The 20,450-nt window shown below is 37.2% G+C and overlaps 1 protein-coding gene across 9 annotated transcripts in view; it reads left to right on the top strand.

The window, feature by feature from the left end:
• Positions 1 to 20,450, top strand: part of WAPL (WAPL cohesin release factor) — a 99,690-nt gene that overhangs the window by 14,812 nt on the left and 64,428 nt on the right. For 5 of the 9 annotated variants that reach the window (XM_036356054.1, XM_036356056.1, XM_036356055.1 and 2 more), the window contains exons 2-3: positions 2,923 to 3,966; positions 7,153 to 7,289. In XM_036356054.1, coding sequence (XP_036211947.1) covers positions 2,923 to 3,966; positions 7,153 to 7,289 — 1,181 coding nt within the window. Of the gene's footprint in view, positions 1 to 1,893; positions 2,012 to 2,922; positions 3,967 to 7,152; positions 7,290 to 20,450 lie in introns of all 9 variants that reach the window. The other 4 variants (XM_036356058.1, XM_036356059.1, XM_036356053.1 and 1 more) reach the window with 4 other exon arrangements.

The raw sequence follows: 20,450 nt of genomic DNA, 5'->3' as shown, positions 1-20,450 counted from the left end.
GTGATGCTAAAATGTAGTGGTGTTAAAAGGCATTAAGTATCTGATTGCAGATGGTGCTTGGCTAAGTTTTGTACTGAGCTTTCTATACATCCAGTCTTCATCCTCTAGCTTGAGGGAAAACATTAGGCCTTAGAGTGTGGTTTTGGATTCCTTGCATGAAACTGATAGATATAGGACATAAGGGAATATTGATGAACTTACAGGTTAAATACCACTAAGTCTTATTAATAGATTATTAAAAATATATTCTGTATTCTGGCAAAGTTGTAATAGCTATGATAATGTGCATTTGTGTAATGCTCTAGTGTTACATTCTTTTTTGTTTTTTTAATTTTTTTAAAGAAAAACCTCTTTTTATATATATTGAGTTCAGAGAGGAAGGGAGAGAGAAAAAACATCAATGATGAGAGCGAATCATTGTTTGGCTGCCTCCCACACGCACCCTACTGAGGACGGAGCCTGAAACCTGGGCATGTGCCCTGAACTGGAATAGAACCAGGAGTTGAACCGTGACCTCCAGATTCATGCTCTAACCACTGGGAACACTGGCCAGGGTTTTTACATTCTTTTATCTGTTCAACCTGCCCTGAGATGGATTTTATTAGTTGTTTTTTTTAGGTGAAGGAACTGTTTGAACTTAAGACCTCGTTTTTGCCAGTAAATGGTAGAGCTGACACTCATCCACTTAATTTCTAAAATGTTATTGCAGCTAGAAGTGCATTTTGTTTATAAACATATATGTGTTGTATTTATATATATATATGTATATATATATATAGTTTAGATTTAAAAAGAGTAATACTTAGCCTCCCTTTTAAAAAATCATCTTTATTTACCTCTTTTTAAAATACTTGATGTTTATGTTAAATGGGTTTATCTGACCGAGAAGCTGGCATGTTTATGGGAGGAGGGCAGTTGAAAGTAATTGTTGGTCTGCATTTTAGGGTAAGATAGCCTTGCCTTATCTTCTGAAGGTATAATTACCAATACTGGAGAGCTAAAGGATCAAGGACTCTAGAAAGCATTTATTTTTATGTTGGAATACTCTTGTGAAGAACTTGGACAGCTTTTCTTATGCAGAACTTTTGTTGATTAAATTGGCTTTTATCTATGTATTTCAGAAGTTTAAATTTGTAATGTACTTCAGTATTTCATTTGTAGAACTGTTTATGCTATATAATTGAATTATACTTACTAATACAACTTAATTATATATCTTTTTATAGGGCTCTTTATTATTCTTTGCATTTAAAACAAATTTATAAGATAGGCTCACAATACTTGTATGTAGGGTAGCCTGGTTATGAGAGTAGTTACTGTTAAAATATAATATGGATTCTTCTTTCTGATTTTAAGGGAAATGGGAGTAGTAAGTACAGCTTGGAGTAGTAATTTTTAAAAACATGGATAAAGTTTATTATCCACTTAAATTCTTTAAGTCAGAAGGTGTTTATTACATAAAATAATCATAAGCAGCCTAAATAAATTTGTGACATTTATACAATGAGATGCTATGTAGTTACAAATATGATGTAGTATGGAATTCAGTGACATCTCATAGGCCTTGTAAAGCTAAATACTAAGCATTCCCATAGGCATTTGTTTATAAATAATTCAGTAACAGTTGAAGGTAGTTTGGGTCAGTGGCTTCCTTTTTGAACAGGTGAGAAAGTTGGAGCCGTTAGGAAAACTTCCAAAGTTAAGGGTATTGCCTGAACTCTAAAGAACTAGTGTAACCAGGGCAATACTAGTTTCCAGTCTCAGCTATCAGTGCTCTTTCCACTTGCTATAAAAGCAGTTATTGTTTTAGGTTTGATTTTTTGACTTAGTTTTGCTTTCATGCCTTTTAAAAGTAAGAGATATTATAATCAGCTTTTAATTTTTGGTTTTTAGTATTTTATACTTAAGTGATTGGTACTTCTGAGATTATGAAAACTGTAGTTCCTTGCCTTCAGCTGGGAAATATCTAAGAATAAAACAGATATACCTATAAATTAGATGCCTTCTAAAGGTAAGTAAATACAAATCTTAAATTATGTTTAAACCCATTGGATAGCATTAACAATTGTAGGTACATGTTTTTGTTGCTAATCCTCACCTGAGGATATTTTTTCCGTTGATTTTTAGAGAGAGTATGGAAGGAAGGGAGGGAAGGGGGTGAGAGAGAGAAACGTCAGTATAAAAGAGACACATTGATTGGTTGCTTACTACACACATCCTGATGGGGGCTGAAGATCTAACCTGCAACCTAGGTACATGTCCTTGACCAGGAATCTAACCCACAAGCCAGGACGAGTTTTATTTTTTGGCACAGATATTTGCCAGGGTTTTTCTACCAATGAGTCTTGGGAGAATTAATCATATTACCAGTTTGAATCATACTTCTGTCTCATTTAGAAAGGTTAACAAAAATGTCCCTGATGATAAAAACTAAAGGCAACACCTGATCCTGGGACAAGTTTCTAGACAGAGCTGGTCAGTCTATGGGTAATCTTACCCCAGAGAAATACAGACACACTGGAATGTCTTCATTTATTGTGCTATTCTATTTTTATTCTAAATATATTTTAATTTAAGCATTTTTTTTATTTGAAAAACCCTTTATACCTCTGAGGTTTGGCTGAGTCATTTAAGTGTCATTTTGAATTGATCCAGTTGCTTAGCAACTGAAATCTCATGAATTTAGGGTAATAATTTTAAGGGACTTGGTTTCCTAGGAAGAGGTCACTAGAAGACATGATATATATACAAGGTGTAAGGAGAAATGTCAACTATGTAAACATTAATGTCTCAATTTAAAATTGCAGTCATTTCAAGATTAATTGATTCTGTGCTATTAATTAGCCACATATACTGTTACTTGTTAACTTTTACTTCGATGTCACTCACTTTTAATCCTTGATTTATTTTTAATTTTTATAGATAAAGTGGAGAATTTTAGTGACGAATATGAAAGGGATAGTCACCATATTTACAAAAATGCTGAAGACAGTACTAAGAAACCCAATGCAGAAATTATAGTGGCTTCTGGATACAAAGCTGATGAAATCAAGGAAACAAATGATACATGGAACTCCCAACTTGGAAAAAGGTCAGAGTCTCCATCAGAAGTATCTTTGATTAAGGGATCTGTAAGAACTGGTTTGTATGAGTGGGATAATGATTTCGAAGATGTCAGATCAGAAGATTGTATCTTAAATTTGGATAGTGATCCTCTTTTGGAAATGAAGGATGAGGATTTAAAAAATCGGTTGGAAAATCTAAACGAAGCCATTGAGGAAGAAGACATCATGCAAAGTGTTCTTAGGCCAAGCAATTGTAGGACGTACTGTAGGGTCAATAAAGCAAAGTCTTCACAAGGAACATCCAATTTTGATAAGCTATTAGACGGCACCAGTCAGGCCTTAGCCAAAGCAAATAGTGAGTCAAGTAAAGATGGCCTGAATCAGGCAAAGAAAGGCAGTGTAAGTTGTGGGACCAGTTTTAGAGGGACAGTTGGACGGACTAGAGATTACACTGTTTTACATCCATCTTGCTTGTCAGTTTGTAATGTTACCATACAGGATACTATGGAACGCAGCATGGATGAGTTCACTGCATCAACTCCTGCCGATTTGGGAGAAGCTGGCCGCCTAAGAAAAAAGGCAGATATTGCAACTTCTAAGACCACTACTAGATTTCGACCTAGTAATACTAAATCCAAAAAGGATGTTAAACTTGAATTTTTTGGTTTTGAAGCTCATGATGAGACAGGAGGTGATGAAGGAGGTTCAGGGAGTTCTAATTACAAAATTAAGTATTTTGGCTTTGATGATCTTAGTGAAAGTGAAGATGATGAAGATGATGACTGTCAAGTGGAAAGAAAGACAAGCAAAAAAAGAACTAAAACAGCTCCATCTTCCTTGCATCCTGCTCCAGAAAGCAATGATAATTCCCAGGACAGTCAGTCTAATACTAATAACACAGGTAAGACTTTAAAAAATTTTTTTTCGTGTTAAAGTGCTTTTCAGTCTTAAATCAGCAGCTACTTAGTTTCCTCCTAGATACTCAGTTTTAACTTATGTTGAATTTTAATAGTACTATTTAGAACTACAAATTAGCTTATTCAAGGTATAACATTTTAAATGTTAATAAGTTCCACATTGTAAGGAGCCAATTTGTATGTAGATTGTGGAATCTTTTCATTATTATTTATTTTATTGATTGATTTTGAGAGGGAGAGAGAGAAACATCTATGTGAGAGTGAAACATCTGGAACATCAATCAGCTGCCTCTTGCACACCCCATATTGGGGATTGAGTTGCAACCTGGGCTTATGACCTGACAGGGAATTGAACCCGCACCCTTTTTGGTGCACGGGAGGATGCCCAATCAACTGAGCCACACTGGCCAGCGCCATATTTGTTTTTTAATTCTATTATTAGCACTTGAGAATTTTAAAGAGAGAGAGAGAGAGAGAGAGAGAGAGAGAGAGAGTGTGTGTGTGTGTGTGTGTGTGTGTGTGTGTGTGTGTTCGGGATTAGCATACATCTTGATGTTTCAGTTTCAAAAATTCAAATCCAGTTGAGACATAAGGATAGATTTTGGACATTTAGAATTACACTGATAGTAAATCAAGCATGTCAAACTCGCGGCCGATGGGCCCCATGTGGCCCACAACAAATATTTTTGTGGCCCAGCAAATGAAGGTATGTAAGAAACGTTTTAATAAAAATTTCGTAACTTTATTTTTACAGTATCCTGTTATACATAATTATTGATAATGAACTACAGTGTTTGCTAATGATATCACTATAATCATGTGGCATTCATTTCCCTTACGCGCCTTACGCGCAGGCGCACCATTTCTCTCCACTAATACTAGCAGCGAATATTTTAGCAGCTGATTGCCATGTCATTAGTCTTGGGCTGACTTGTTGGGTATGTGCAACAGGAAATATTTCACTTTTGGAGAACAAGAAAAATAGGTTTATTTGCGTTACGCTTATTAATTTGTGCAGTTATTCAGTGTCTGGTAAGTTAATATTCAAGAAAAAATTTTTATTAAAATGTTCTATTATTTTATGTTAATGATTACTTGTTTATTTCAGCCCTTTATATTCAGCATGTCTCTGTTGAAATAAACCTACATTTCTATAAAAATTGAAGCTTTTGTTTTTTTGCGGCCCACATAAACTTAAACCTTATTTATTTGGCCCATGTTAGCCTTTGAGTTTGACATGCTTGTAGTGGATGGTTGTAATGAGGGAAATATTAGAAAATTACAATTGATAAAAAGCCTTTGCATTTGGCTCAAAACTAATCAACTAATAAATGTTTCAGACAATCTAAAGAAATATTAAATTTAAAATTAAGATTAAATCTTAATCTTAACAATTATCCTCTTAGCCCTGGCTGGTGTGGCTCAGTTGGTTGAGTTTGTCCCGGGCACCAAAATGCTACAGGTTTGACTCCCTGTCAGGGCACATGCCTGGGTTGTGAGCTGGATCCCCAATAGAGGGCGTGTAGAGGCAGCCAATCGATGTTATTACCCTGTCACATTGATGTTTCTCTTTTCCTCTTCCTTTCTTGCTCTCTAAAATCAGTAATAAAAACATTAAAAAAAAAAAAACTTTATAAAATTTTTGTAAAAAATTACCTCTTAAATTGATTTAATAAAATTAAGAAGTGATAGTTAAGTACTTATTCATTCTTAATGGTGAAAATTTAATTTGTCTTTTAAGATAGCAGGACCAGTAATGATTAGAGGTCCTCAAGGAGTTGATAGCCTCCACTGTGAGAGACAAACAAAAGAAATAGGCTAGCTTTGCTATAATTAAGTCATTACCTGGCAAGGGTTTTGTGAAGTGGATTGACTGCTGAGTGAGGAAATATGTGAAAGCCTCTCTGGGTTACAGGAGCTATATTTATTTGTATTTGACCAAATATAGTTTTTCTGTATCTGTTCACTTGTTAAATGAAGCTTTTGTCCTGTTAGGGTTATAGAGAAAGTATCATGGTAAATTAGAATTCTAATTGTATTCTCCCACATGGTTTTCTCATAGTCGTACTTGAGACTGCCCATCTTTTTGCTTTATTTGGCCTAAAAATAGTTTTGCTAGATTTGAATCACTCTTATCTTTAAACCTAGAATTATACAGGAGTAGTCGCTAAGGGCTCACTTCTGACTCCCCCACTGCAATAAAATAAAATAGAATAAAGGTATTGTCAGAATTATTAATGTTGTCTTGAATCTCTTCTGGAGAACTGATGATTGCAGGAACCTTGCTAATTTCTGAGCTCTGACTGAGCAATAAGCTTTAAAGTTGTTCTCTGGGAGGGTGATAAGTAATGTATGCTAACCTTGATAGCAAATTATCTTAATCTGCAATTGAACATCTGTGGCTGAAGTTTACATCTTGGGATATGTAATTTTTTAAACTTTAAAATGTGAAATCAGTCTCCCTTTCAAAAACTTCAGGTTGATATCAAAAATTAAATTAGAGACAATTTTAAATTAGAGACCATTTGAGTGAAATTTGAGTCTTCATATAGGAATAGCAAACACTTTAAAATTTTGGCCTGGAGAAAGTTTCTATTTTTGTGTTCTTTTTTAAGCTTGAAAATAAACATTTATAGCTATCTAGGAATTAATCTGATCTTTTTTGGTTAGTTTTGTGTGAATATCCCCTAAATCATTTAACTACATTGTATTTGGTCATTTTGTGTCTTTTGCCAAAGATAGTAATCCTTTAAAAATTTTATTTTTAAATGTAGTCTTTATAGATGTAAGTGGGCCTTCTTTGAAGCCCAACCTGATTGTGTCCTTAAATTCTAGGAAAATGTTAAAGATAGATACCACTTGGTATTGTGTGTGTCTTTAAATAGATCATACCAATGTCAGTGTTCATATATATCCAGCAGTTATTGTGTAAAAGAATTGATTTTACCATTTATACAAAATAAAACTAGAGCAACTAGGTTTCTGATTTTTTTTCTTGATGGTGGGGGTGGGACAAGTAGGGTGAGAATGGGAGAATGAGATAATACTTTTGGCAGTATTTTATCAACTGTGGTGCTTTTATTCCTTTTTTGTTTTTTACCCTCTTCCCTCCCCACCAAATGTCCATAGATTGTTTGGTAGATAATTTGAAATCTTAGAAAGCTAGATAGTTTTGATTACCATTTCAGAAAACTTGGATTTTACAGAGGACTTGCCTGGTGTTCCTGAAAGTGTGAAGAAGCCCCCAAGTAAACAAGGAGATAAATCAAAGGAAAATACCAGAAAGATTTTTAGTGGCCCCAAACGGGTAAGTAAAGCATTATCAGTGACTCGTATTATTTTTATTGGAGGGCTCAACTCTTAATATTTTTATTTGAAAAATACTAACAAACATTAAGGCAATTAAATTTTCTTGCAAAGAATAAATGTAAGTCATTTTTTAAAAAAAGTAACCATTTTTTCAAAATGTGGTAAAATATATTTATTATATACAAATATACAATTTAGTGACATTAAATACATTCACAGTGTTGTGTAACCATCACCATTATCTATACCCAAAACATTTTAATCATCTCCAACAAAAACTCTGTACCCGTTAAACAATAATTCATGACTCTCCCTTTACTCCTTCCAGTCCTAGTAACCGCTGTTTTACTTTCTGTTTCTATGAACTTGCCTGTTGTAGGTACCTCTTGTAAGTGGGTTATTTCATTATGTATAATCTTGTCAAGGTCCATCCATGTTGTAGCCTATATCAAAATTCCATTTCTTTTTATGGCTGAATAACATCCCATTGTTTAGCCATTCATCTGTTGGTGAACACTTGGGTTGTTTTTACCTTTTGGCTATTTGAGTCCCTGTTTTCGATTCTTTTGGATTTGTCCCTAGGAGTAGAATTTTGGGGACATATGGTAGATCTTTGTTGAAATGTCCAACTGTTTTCCAACTTGGCTGTACCATTTACACTCCTAACATCAATGCACAAGGGTTCTAATTTCTTCACATCATCACCAGCACACATTTTCTGAATTTTTTTAAAATACATTTTTATTGATTTGAGAGAGAGGGAAGGAGAGAGAAACATCAGTGAGAGAAACAGCAATTGGTTGGCTCCTGCATGCCCCCTACTGGCAATCCAGTCTGAAAACTGGACATGTGCCCTGACCAGGAGTCAAAACTGGATGACATTTTGGTGCATGGATTGATGCTCAGCCACTGTCAACACCAGCCGGGCCTGAGGTTTTTGTTTTTATAATAACTATTCTAATGGCTGTGAAATGGTATCTGCTTGTGGTTTGTTTTGCTAACTAGTGATGTGGAGCCTCTTTTCATGTACTTAATGGCCCTTTATCTGGTTTGGAGAAATGTCTATTCAGGTACTTTGATCATTTTGAATTGAGTTTGTTTGTTTTCGTTGTTGAGTTACAGGTGTTCTTTATATATTCTCGATATTAACCCCTTATTAGATATATAATTTTCACATAGATTCCCCCATCCTGTGAATTGTCTCTTTACTCACTTAATAGTGTGCTTAAATGTACAAAAGTTTTTATTTCAGCAAACTCCAGTTTATTTTTTTATCTGTGCTTTTAGTGTCATATCCAAGAAATCATTGCCAAATTGAATGTCATGTAGCTTTTCAACTGTTCTAAGAGTTTTATAATTTTAAATTTTACATTTAAGTCTTTGATTCATTTTGAGTTAATTTGTGTATACAGTGTAAGTTAAGGGTCCAACTTCATTCTTAATGCATTATGTAAATCATTTTAATATAGTTCAGCATAAATTTTGAGAATAATTTGCTTGGCTTTGCCTTTTTATTAAAAACTAGAGGCTCAGTGCACAAATTCGTGCACGGGTGGGGTTCCTCGGCCTGGCTGGCAATTGGGGCTGATCAGGGCTGGCCGGCCATCCGGGGAGGGACTGAGGGAGGTTGGCTGTGGGAGTGCACTGACCACCCGGCCAGCCGGCGGGGAGGGACCACGGGAGGTTGGTTGGCCGCAGGAGGTTGGCTGAAGGGAGCGCGCGTCATAGCGATCAGTTGACGGATTGTAATGATCGCTTAGGCTTTTATATATATATAGGTTTCTTTACTTAAATAGCTTGTTAGAGTGGTAAATATATTTGTTATTGAAAATCAGTTTGTAATTGTCTAATCTTTTTGTAGATTGAGCCAATTTTAAGCAACTAAGAATGAATGTGTCTGTTTTTTTTTATGGTTTCATTTTATTTTTGTTCTTTTACCTCTGTAAAGAGCCAATTGGGAATCTTGTCAAAGTAATTGTGCTATACTCCAGGTGCCCAACTCCCACAAGAAATAAAAAGGTGCTTAAACTTAATTTCAACAGAGCTATCTTGCCAGGAGCCAGGGTAGTGTAGTGTAAAGACTGTAGTCATTAATGCTTAGGTGAAGTTTTTGGATTATTGAAAAATGTGTATGGCATGTATTGATTTCCAGAGCAACAGTTAAATCATTTTTTTGGTTTTAGGACTACTTTACAATCTTAAAAAAATTATTGAGAATTCCAAAGAGCTTTTGAGTATATGTATATCGATATTTATGAAATTAGAGAAGTGAAACATTTCAAAAATACTTACTAGTATTTCACTTTAAAGTAACAAAAATCTGCCCTGGATGGTGTGGCTCAGTTGGTTGAGCATTGTCCCATGCACAGAAAGGTCTCTGGTTCAATTCCCAGTCAAGGCATGTGCCCAGGTTACGGATACGGTCCCCAATCGGGGTTCATTTGGGAGGCAACCAATCTATGTTTGTTGCCCACAGCAGTGTTTCTCTCCCTCTCCTTCTCCCTCTCCCTCTCCCTTCTCCCTCCTCCCCCTCCTCCACCCTCCACCCCTCTCCCTTTCTCACCCTCTCTAAAATTAAAAATAACAATAACCTATTACATGTTAACAATATTTTTATGAAATAAATGTTCTTTAAAAAATAGTGAGTAGAATAACATTGTTTTCCATTTTTTGCTACTTTCTTTAAAGTTTGGCTTAATAGGCCCTAGCCAGGTAGCTTAGTTAGAGTATCGTCCCGATATGCCAAGTTTTCAGGGTTGATTCCGGTCAGGGCACATACAAGAATCAACCAAAGAATTCATAAATAAGTGGAACAACAAATTGATGTTCCCTCCCTCTCCTTTCCTTTCTCTAAAAACAAAAAATAAGAAAGAAAAATAAATTAATAGTTTGGCTTAATAAAAGATAGCTGCATTCTCATATCCCCTGAATTCAGTATATTTCATTATGTTGTTTTGGTTGAAATATATGAAGAAATTCAGCCTTATACAGCTATGTGGTATTTTCAATAGATTTTTCACATAATTGTAAACTTTCTTTGATACTACACTAAAGTCAACAAATGGGAGTTTTTTAAAGACTAGAGGCCCGGTGCACGAAAGTCGTGCACTGGGAGAGGGGGTTCCTCAGCCTGGCCTGCACCCTCTTGCAGTCCAGGACCCCTCAGGGGATGTCTGAATGCCGGCTTGTGGCTGGATGGCCTTCTGCTGCTGCACAGCCTGCTGCTTGAACTTCAGCAGCTGCTGCACGTGCATGGGCTGAGCCACCACAATCTGTCCTGTGAACACCATCGAGTGGGTGAGTCAAGCACGAAGGCAGGCTCACCCTGAGTTCCCTGCGCTTCCCTGAGTCACTGAGTTGTTCAGACTGACTGCCTTTTACAGAGAATGGCACTGGGATCAGGCCTAAGCCGGCAGTAGACATCCCTCAGTCGACATCCCTCTCACAATCTGGGACCCCTTGGGGGATGTAACAGTAAGGCAGGCGACCAGGGAAGAGCCCGAATTGGGGCTGGGCACCGCGCTGCTCACGCTCATCCTGGCCCGTTGCGCCTGCTGTTGCCACTTGGTAGTGCTGCCATAGAGTCGGGAGAGGCTCCCACCGTGGCAGCTGTGCTCACCAGCTGTGAGCCCGGCTTCTGGCTGAAGCCGTTCCCACTGTGGGAGCACATTGACCACCAGGGAGCAACTTCTGCAATGAACGTCTGCCCCCTGGTGGTCAGTGCACATCATAGCGACCGGTTGTTCCAGTCGTTCCACTTAGGCTTTTATATATATGGTCGCTTAGGCTTTTATATATATAGATTAGTTGCAGCTTGAAATCTAACACCATTCTAATGAACTTTCCATGCTGTTACATTAAAATCTATTAGTTTGTTTTACACTTTGAATGGACCTTTTACACACACCTGCTTTGTAACATCATACATTTGTCATTTGGAAAATTCTAGTTATACTGATTCATGCAAATGGGCTCACACCTCATTACATAGTATCAAAATATCACAATAATATCACTGCCAAACTCATCAGAAAAGCCTTTTGGTATTGGGAAGCTGTCAAGTTCACAGTGGTAGATAAAGTTCTCCAGGATTTTAGTTTTTGCTTAAAAGTTGAAAATTTTCGTTGGTAGAAATTACTTCAAGGAAAATGACTAACAGTGAGTGGCCCACTTTGTTCATTTTTGAAAAAGTGGTCTGCCTAATACTCAAGTCTTTGTAAGCATAGTTTGTCAGTCTTTCAAGTAAGGAGTAGTGTTCCAGAAAAAAAAGTGGCTAGTTTATCTGGCAACTTGAGCAGTAATGTTTTCTCTTTAACAAAACAGATACTTCGTACACAGTAGAAGTGTTTAATCATACTTATGTTGTCACACAGCATATTAGAGCCTTCAAGGGTTGTGATATGATAAAATTAATAATTTTTAATCTTTCATCAAGGGCTTTTTCTAATGTGAAACTCATTTTTTAACTGTGAAGTATGTGGCAGTGAAGAATATGACTACTTAATACCCTTTGGAGTCCCTACCCTGGTGTGTGGTAAGGCACCAGCTTTGCCCACCATTGCTTTTACTGTCTGTACAAATGTCAACATTGTGAAAAAGGCAAATATTATTATTATTGTGAAATGTTTTTGGTTTTGTAGACACTCTGAAAGTTTTGTAGATCCTGCTGATTAATAACATTTTACTTTATTTTCCTCACTGTCAACCTTTTATTATGAATGAGTTAAAATATATAGAAAGTGTGAAAGATCAGTACAATGAATACTCATACCTCTCTGTCTAGATTGATTTTTAGTTAACATTTTTACATAATTGCACACATATGACTCCTCTCTCTCCGTGTGTGTGTGTGTGTGTGTGTGTGTGTGTGTGTATGATAGTATACATTTCTTAAGAAAAAGGGCAGTTTCATACCTAACTGGTGACATGATTATAGTACTTATTTCCCATGGAACTGATTTTTTTAAGAGCCCAGGATATTTGTTTTGTAGAATGTTTCATATTCAGAATTGATGTGATTATCCTATATAATAAAAGCCTAATATGCAAATTGACCGAAAAATGGAATGACTGGCCGCTATGATGCGCACTGACCACAAGGGGGCAGACGTTCAACGCAGGAGCTGCCCCCTGGTGGTCAGTATGCTCCCAGAAGCCGGGCTCATGGTTGGTGAGTGCAGCGGTGGTGGCAGGAGCCTCTCCCGCCTCCGTGGCAGTAGTAAGGAGCAGCGAGCAAGCGGGAGGTAATAAGCAAGAGGTCTGGAACTGTGAGAGGGCGCAGGCCGAGCTGAGGGACAACCCCCCCCCGCCCCCCCACAGTGCACGAATTTCATGGGCCTCTGGTTTCCTGATGATGTCATGTAAGCTGTTACACCACTATATTAAAGTAGTACAGTGTCAGAGAACACTAGAAGCTAAGTTTGATAAGCTTGATCAGGTTCAGGCTAAACATATTTTGACAAGAATACTTCAAAGTGTTATTGTATATGTTGCTTCACATCAGAAGCTACTCTTATTATTGCCTTGACCACCTAGTAAAGGGTGTGATCCACCAGCTTTCTCCAACATACAGGTACATTTTTCCTTTTACAATTTAATTTGTCAGTAAGCTTCTGGGTGCTGCTCTGCTACCATGTGAATATCCTTCTCCCACTGTTGTTTTACCCCTTCATTTTAGCAGCCATTGTTGATTTTTGCCTGCATCATTTATTACACTGACAGTTGCAGAATGGAGTTTTCTAATTGCTATTTATTCCACATTCAACAGCTCAAATTCTATAAAGAAGAATTCTCTCCCTTCCCCCCACCCTCTCAATCACTATAGACTCAATTATTTTTACTTAATAAACATGTTTACAATAGATATAGGTAGTATAAACCATTTCCAGATATCTCTTGTGTCCTTTTGATATAACCCCATCATCCCTTGCTTTCTGCACATAAGATTACCCAGATTCATCTTGTACTTTACCTGTTTCAATCATGGAATCATCCATTTAATCAAGGATCCTTGTGTTTTGTTTTTGTTTTTTTTGTTTTTTAAATACATATTTTATTGATTTTTTACATAGAGGAAGGGAGAAGGATAGAGAATTAGAAACATCGATGAGAGAGAAACATCGATCAGCTGCCTCCTGCACACCCCCCACTGGGGATGTACCCGCGACCAAGGTACATGCCCTTGACCGGAATCAAACCTGGGACTTTTCAGTCCACAGGCCGATGCTCTATCCACCAAGCCAAACCGGTTAGGGCCCTTGTGTTTTTTATGTGGATTAGTACTTAGACACCGCATCTGAGTGCTGGGTGTATTCATTGCTTATAGGCTCTTTTATTGAACAGAACTATGGAATATGTTGAAAAATAAGCTAAGATTATTATAATACCAGTATTACTTTGAAGAATAAAAATTTCTTTCCAGTTCTTTTTGTCTTTCTATTATTTCACTTAAGGATGAAGTAATAGTGATGTGTTTGTTAAAAAGATTTGAACTAATTTTATTGTGTATACTTAAGTTAATTCAATAATCAGTTGAGTTCATTTGTACTTATTTATCTTCAGTTTTTTAACTTTGTTTTAAGTTTATATTGGAGTCTATTTTTATTTTTATTTTTTTGCTATTAAATGGCATAGAAGGCAGCAGTGTACATGTACTTGACCCGATTTTGAAGGACTCTCTCTGACCTCAAGTAAATCAGGTCATGCAACCTAGTAAGCAGAAGACCGATTTATTGTTGATAGATAATGTCAGAAGAAATAGTGCTTATTTATAAAACCAAAAGAGCTATGGGATTTAACTCATTGAAAGATGTAATGTGGGTAAAGCCCTGTCTTAAAACAATAGTGCAAACAACATTTTATTCTCTGAAGAGGCTTGCTTTAGTAAATGTTTTAATTTCCTTTTAAACCTCCAACTGAAATGTTTTTTCAAGACCCTTTTAATTTTAAGTGGAATTATATCCAAATTTTAAATTTTAGATGGACCAGTAAGCTTTAAAAATGAAACTTTGATCCTTAGTGTTGTAGTTCTTTAATAAGAAGGAATTAAAAATATTTTAGACCCCAGGAAGTTATGTATCTTTATGGAAGTATGTAGGCAAGGAATGTAAAAGCCTACTTCAGGAACAGTGCAATGTAAAATCCCTAATGCTTGTAAGAAATAGGTCCTCCATTTGCCTTCAAGACATTAAAAGACTAAAGGTGTTAAAAAGAAGAGAACATTGAGAAACAGAAATAAGGGGAAATTGTACCTTCTGACTTAAAAAAATTTTTTAAATTGATTTTTAGAGAGAGGGATAGAGAGATAGAAACATCCATGAGAGAGGAACATCATCAATTGGCTGCCTCTTGCATGCCCCCTACTCTGGGGATCACGCCCGCAACCCCAGCATGTGCCCTGACTGGGAATCAACTGTGTGATTCCTGGGTCTGTGCTCAACCACTAAGTTCCATGGCTGGGCCCTTTTGACTTTTGATGAGTGTAAAGGAATAGAGGAAATAAATGGGATCTAAGTCTTAAACATTAAGTTAGATGGCATAAATTAACATAGTGGAAATGATAGATTTGTTTTATATATAAGAAATTAGGATTCATGTTTTCTGTGCAAAACTAAGCTCAATTTCCCAAGGAATTTTTATGTAGGCTACCTCCCAAATCTCCAGAGAAAAAGAAAGTTGGTGGGGAGGGGTGCTAGGTAAGTGGGTGTAGAAAATATTCTCAGCAGTTCAGTTCTCTATTACAGTAGAAACACCATCAGGTAGCTGATAGGTCAGTGGGAATGAATATCTGGGTCTTCAAGACACCAGTGACTTCATTTTTTAGTGGTAAAGAGGTAGCCCATTCTTATAGTGGCAGAAGTTTCCTTCCCTACCTACAGGCTTACCCTCAACACGAGATGTTGTGGCGTGTGGCCCTGGCCTTTACCCACTAAATGCTAGTAGCAACACCCCTCCCCCGCTTTTTTGTTTCAACCAGAAATGTCTTCCAGGGGTCAAAATGGAAGCCCCTCCCATCTGGGGGTTAGGAATGATTTGAGAGTAAGTTGCAGACTTGATGCCCATTTCTCCTAAATACTGTACGGTAGTTTGTACTTTGTAAACACAGTATCTCAGTATGCCCATCAGAATCAGGAAGTTAATGACATTGATACGGTAATACAGTCTAATCCACATGTGTCAAATTTCACCAACTATCTCAATAATGACCTTTATAGCAAAATAATATCCTAAAGAGCCAGGATCCAGTCCAGAATCGTGTATTTAGTTGTCACAAGTCCCTACTCTCCTTCAATCTGGAACAACTGTATCTTTCCTGCTCTTTTCATGTCTTTGACATCTTTGAAGAGTTAGATCAGTTAGTTGTGGAGTATCCCTCAGTTTGTGTTCTTCTAATGGTTCCTCATGATTAGATTTAGGTTATGTGTATTTGTCAGGAATACCACAGAAGAGATGCTGTGTTCTCACAGCATCACATCAGGTGGCACAAAGTCAATTTGTGCCATTACTATTTTTTTAAAATATATTTTATTGATTTTTTACAGAGAGGAAGGGAGAGAGATAGTTAGAAACATCGATGAGAGAGAAACATCCATTAGCCGCCTCCTGCACATCTCCTACTGGGGATGTGCCCGCAACCAAGGTATGTGCCCTTGACCGGAATCGAACCCGGGACCCTTCAGTCCGCAGGCCGACGCTCCAACCCGGTTTCGGCTGTACCATTACTATTGATGTGATCCCTTGTTGGTATCTATCTGGTTCCTCAGCTTTCCTCATCAGACTTTCACCACTAGTTTTAACACTGATTTTTGTCTGAATCAGTTTTTATTATGAAGGTTGTTTTCATTCTTTCTACAGTTGTTAATATTAGCATTCTGCTCTGAGGTAGGTGTTTCCCTTCCCTCCATGTCTGTAAGAATGCATGTATTTATGTATTTGTTACACGATATGTAAACATTATATATTCATATATCTATGCCTTTATGTCAGCGTGAACATAGATTTCTGTTTTATTCAATCATTTGTTACTGTAATTTAACTGATAGTACTAAAAATATTTTGATATTAAGATATTTTTTATGATTTGGCTTGTGGATGTTTCTTTAAACTGACTTAGAATATGCTCCACTATTTTGCATTTTCTTATTGACATACTGAGATGTTCAAAACTTGTCATATACATGCCCCGTATTCAGCCATTTCTCCAAGGACCCCTATCTTCTTTTAGTGGGAGAATGTTATTTAGAAGATCTGGTCACGAGGTGTGGTCATTTTTTATGGGGTGTCATTGCTTCTGAGCCTATTTATGAGTTGATAGAGGTAGGAAAATTACGTGCATATTCTCTGTCTCTCTCACACACACACTTACTTTGTTTCTATGTATGTTTAGAACCATAAGTTCAATCCATTTCTAGTTCAACCGCACATATTTTATTCTAACCTTCCCACGTTCCACATTTTACTTTGCTTTGCCAACAGTGAGAAATCTGGTTCCCATTATGCTCACCATATTTACGTATTTGCTCAATCCTCACATATATAACCAATTTCCTGACCACATAGGCCATCTCCTCAGCTTTAGTGCCACTAGCCAAGAGTTCCCTCTTCCCCTCCCACCTCCTCATGTTAGAAAACACTAACTTTCTAAGCATGCTCGGTGTGAGGATTTTCTCCAACACTTCACCAGGGAGGGTTGTTCATTACAGTATTGAGGGCTGGCTAGGAACACATGAGGCAGAAAGATGAGGGTGAAGAAAACTTCTGATAAGAACACAGTTGAAATGATTACTCAGAAAAGTTGTCACTTGCCAAGGAGAAAAGTAAAGATAGAGTTTGAGAGATTAGGCTGGGCCATACCTGGATATAATTACATGTTTCTATATACAGTTGTATTGATAACTTGGCATTTTTAATGCTTTAAAAAATACCGTTATCTCTGATCACTGGCTACTATTTCCCTGCATTCTGTTATTTGCAGTTGTCATATATGTGCTGATCTACTTAGATCAGTGATGGCGAAACTTTTGAGCTCAGCATGTCAGCAATTTGAAAAACCCTAACTTAACTCTGGTGCCGTGTTCCATATAGAAATTTTTTTATATTTGCAACCATAGTAAAACAAAAACTTATATTTTTGATATTTATTTTATATATTTAAATGCCATTTAACAAAGAAAAATCAACCACAAAAATGAGTTCGCGTGTCACCTCTGACACACATGTCATAGGTTCGCCATCACTGACTTAGATCATTTCTTCTGCCTGCCCTGTTTTTTGTTTAATTTCTAGCTTTTCGTTCAGCTGCTGTATCTGCCCTCTTTATAAGGTATTACTTGTATAATCATCCTAACTAATCTTTACTGTTTGAAGGAGGGTTATATTTTATATGGGACTTTGGCCATCTTATTTTGCCAGTTAAGACTGCTGCTGGGTCATTGATGAAACTAACCATAATGTCAATCTTAGTTTCAATTCTCAAATATATTGTATCTTCGCTTTTATCATTTCCCTGTGGTTTAATGCTGGGCCTGTCTGGCACTATCTTTTGTTTGACTCTTCAAAGGAACATTCTGGACTTTATTTTTTTCTAACCTTCTGTCATTCAATATGACACTGGATAGTGTAGTGTGTTCCTGGATAATTAAAATTTGATTATTAATATAACAATTACAGATTTAGTTGTATTAAAAAATTGCACAAAGCTGCAGCTTTAAGTGTAGCTTTATAGTTTATAAACTCATTTTTTTGTTTTATAAAATGAGTTTATAGAGATTGGCAACTTAAAAACAGAATCTTACAGTTGAAGAGATTTTAAAGGGTAAGTCGTCCCACTTCTCAACCAAGAACAGATGCTCCCTCTTAGTATCCTTCTCTAGCAGTTAGGATTCACACTCATGAAGCACCTAATTTTTCTGTCAAATTGTCCTACTGCCCTAGCTGGCTTGGCTTAGTGGATAGAGTGTTGGCCTGTGGACTGAGCGGTTCGGGGTTCAATTCCAGTTAAGGGCACATGCCCAGGTTGTGGGCTTGATCCCCAGTGTGGGTGTGCAGGAGGCAGCCGATCAATGATTATCTCTCAGAATTAATGTTTTTCTCTCTCTCCCCTCTCCCATCCTCTCTGAAATCAATAAAAAAGTAAAACTTAAAAAAAAATGGTTCTACTTATAGTTTCTTTGTTCTGTATCTGGGGATTTATTGACCATCTGGGATCTAGTCATCAAGACGGCAGTGTGAGATTCACTGTATTCTCACATACTAGATAGAAACCTAAGACATGGACGTGAAGTCTGAGGAAAACAGACTCTAGCCATTGGTTTGCTGATGAGAATACTGGCCAAAGTGTGAAAGGAAAAAGCCACAGCTCCCCATTTATAGCTCCTAGTTGGGTGATCCAAAGAGTTGTTGGAACTGAGCATGTTCTGGCAGAGTCGGGGTAGAAAGGGGGTTCATTTTATTTAATTTATTTATTTATTTACTTTTCAGATACATTTGTATTGATTTTAGAGATGAAGGTAGAGGGATAGAGAGATAGAAACATCAATGATGAGAATTATTGATCAGCTGCCTCCTGCATGCCCCCTACTGGGGATTGAGCTCTCAACCCAGGCATGTGCCCTTGGCCGGAATCGAACCTGGGACCCTTCAGTCCGCAGGCTGATGCTCTATCCACTGAGCCAAACCAGCTAGGGCAAGAGGGTTCATTTTAGTTGGTTGTTTTTTGTCGTTGTTTTTATTTAACATATACTACATGCCTTTCACTGTACCAGGTGCTGGGGATACAAAAAGGAATAGATAATTGTCTTTAAAAGGGTGTCTGGTGAGGTAGAATGTTTTTCCTCTATGAAAATGTTTGAGTAGTCTTAGTATTTCCTCAGTGTGTTTGTTCCAAAGCAGAAACATCTATATACGTAGCATTTAACTTAAGTATTAAGCCAGGTACTTAAATCATTGATCTGTATTGCATAGAGACTTAGGAAAATGTATATTATTCATTCTATATAGTCTAAATCTTGTGGGGGTTTTTTCCTGTAATATTTTATTCTGGAAGGATTTTAATGTGGAATAAAAGTACTAGTAATGTTTTTATTTCCTTTAGTTCAAGTCCTTTTAAAGTTTGAAAGTTCAAAATATTCCACTATAATTTATTTTTCAGAAAATGAAGTTTGAAATGAGAAAATCTAGCCCTATGTTAATCAAGAGCCTGAGAACTTTGACATACATTTGACACTTAGCCAAAGAGTGTGTATGTACATGTGTGTATTAGAGTGTTTATAGTTTGAAATTTGTTTTTCCAGTTAGTAATATTTATGGTTCATCGGGATTCAAACATTCTGAAAACTCGTTGCTCAACTGTTACTGGTACTCTGATGACTTCTTGCTAATGATGACCACAAATTAACATAAGATGTATAATACTGGCAGTTTTGAGGATGGTGACTGTATTTTTTTCACCTTTAAATTCTCAGTGTCTGAGATATACAAGGAGTTCATAAATGTTCATTTCTGAGATTTTTGGAAGTATCTTTCAGCTAAGAGTTGTCATTTAGTACTAAATATTATTTTATATGTGTACTAGAGGCCCGGTGCACAAAATTTGTGCACTGGCGGGGGTGGGGGTGGTGTCCCCAGCCCAGCCTGCCCCTCTCACAGTCCAGGAGCCCTCAGGGGATGTCCTACTGATGGCTTAGGCCCACTCCCCCTTAGGCCTTCTGCAGGGGCCAACCAGCAGATCAGGGGAAGGCGCCACCCCCATCACCCCACTGCTGCTGCCACTGCCGGCTGCCGCAGCCGCCAAGGTGTTTTTATCAACACAACTCCAAATCCCTTCACCATGAAAAAATGACAACTTTCTTTAGGCATTTTCAAGATGTCTCTTTTATAGGATATGACATTTCTTTTTTTTCTTTTTCTTTTTTATCCTCACCTGAGGATATTTTTCCACTGACTTTTAGAGAGCGTGGAAGAGAGAGGGAAAGACAGAGAGAAACATCATTGTGAGAGGCACACTTCGATTGGTTTTCTCCTTGAGCCCTGACCTGGGTCCCAGCCAGGGAGGAGCCTGCAATCTAGGTACATTCCCTTGATCAGAATCGAACCCAGACCCTGTGGCCTGCAGGCTGAGGCTCTGTCTACTGAGCTAAACTGGCTAGGGCAGGATATGACA

The sequence above is a fragment of the Myotis myotis genome, unplaced genomic scaffold (genome assembly GCF_014108235.1).
Source record: "Myotis myotis isolate mMyoMyo1 unplaced genomic scaffold, mMyoMyo1.p scaffold_m19_p_24, whole genome shotgun sequence".
Lineage (NCBI taxonomy): Eukaryota > Metazoa > Chordata > Mammalia > Chiroptera > Vespertilionidae > Myotis > Myotis myotis.
This window is presented reverse-complemented; position numbering and strand designations above follow the sequence as displayed.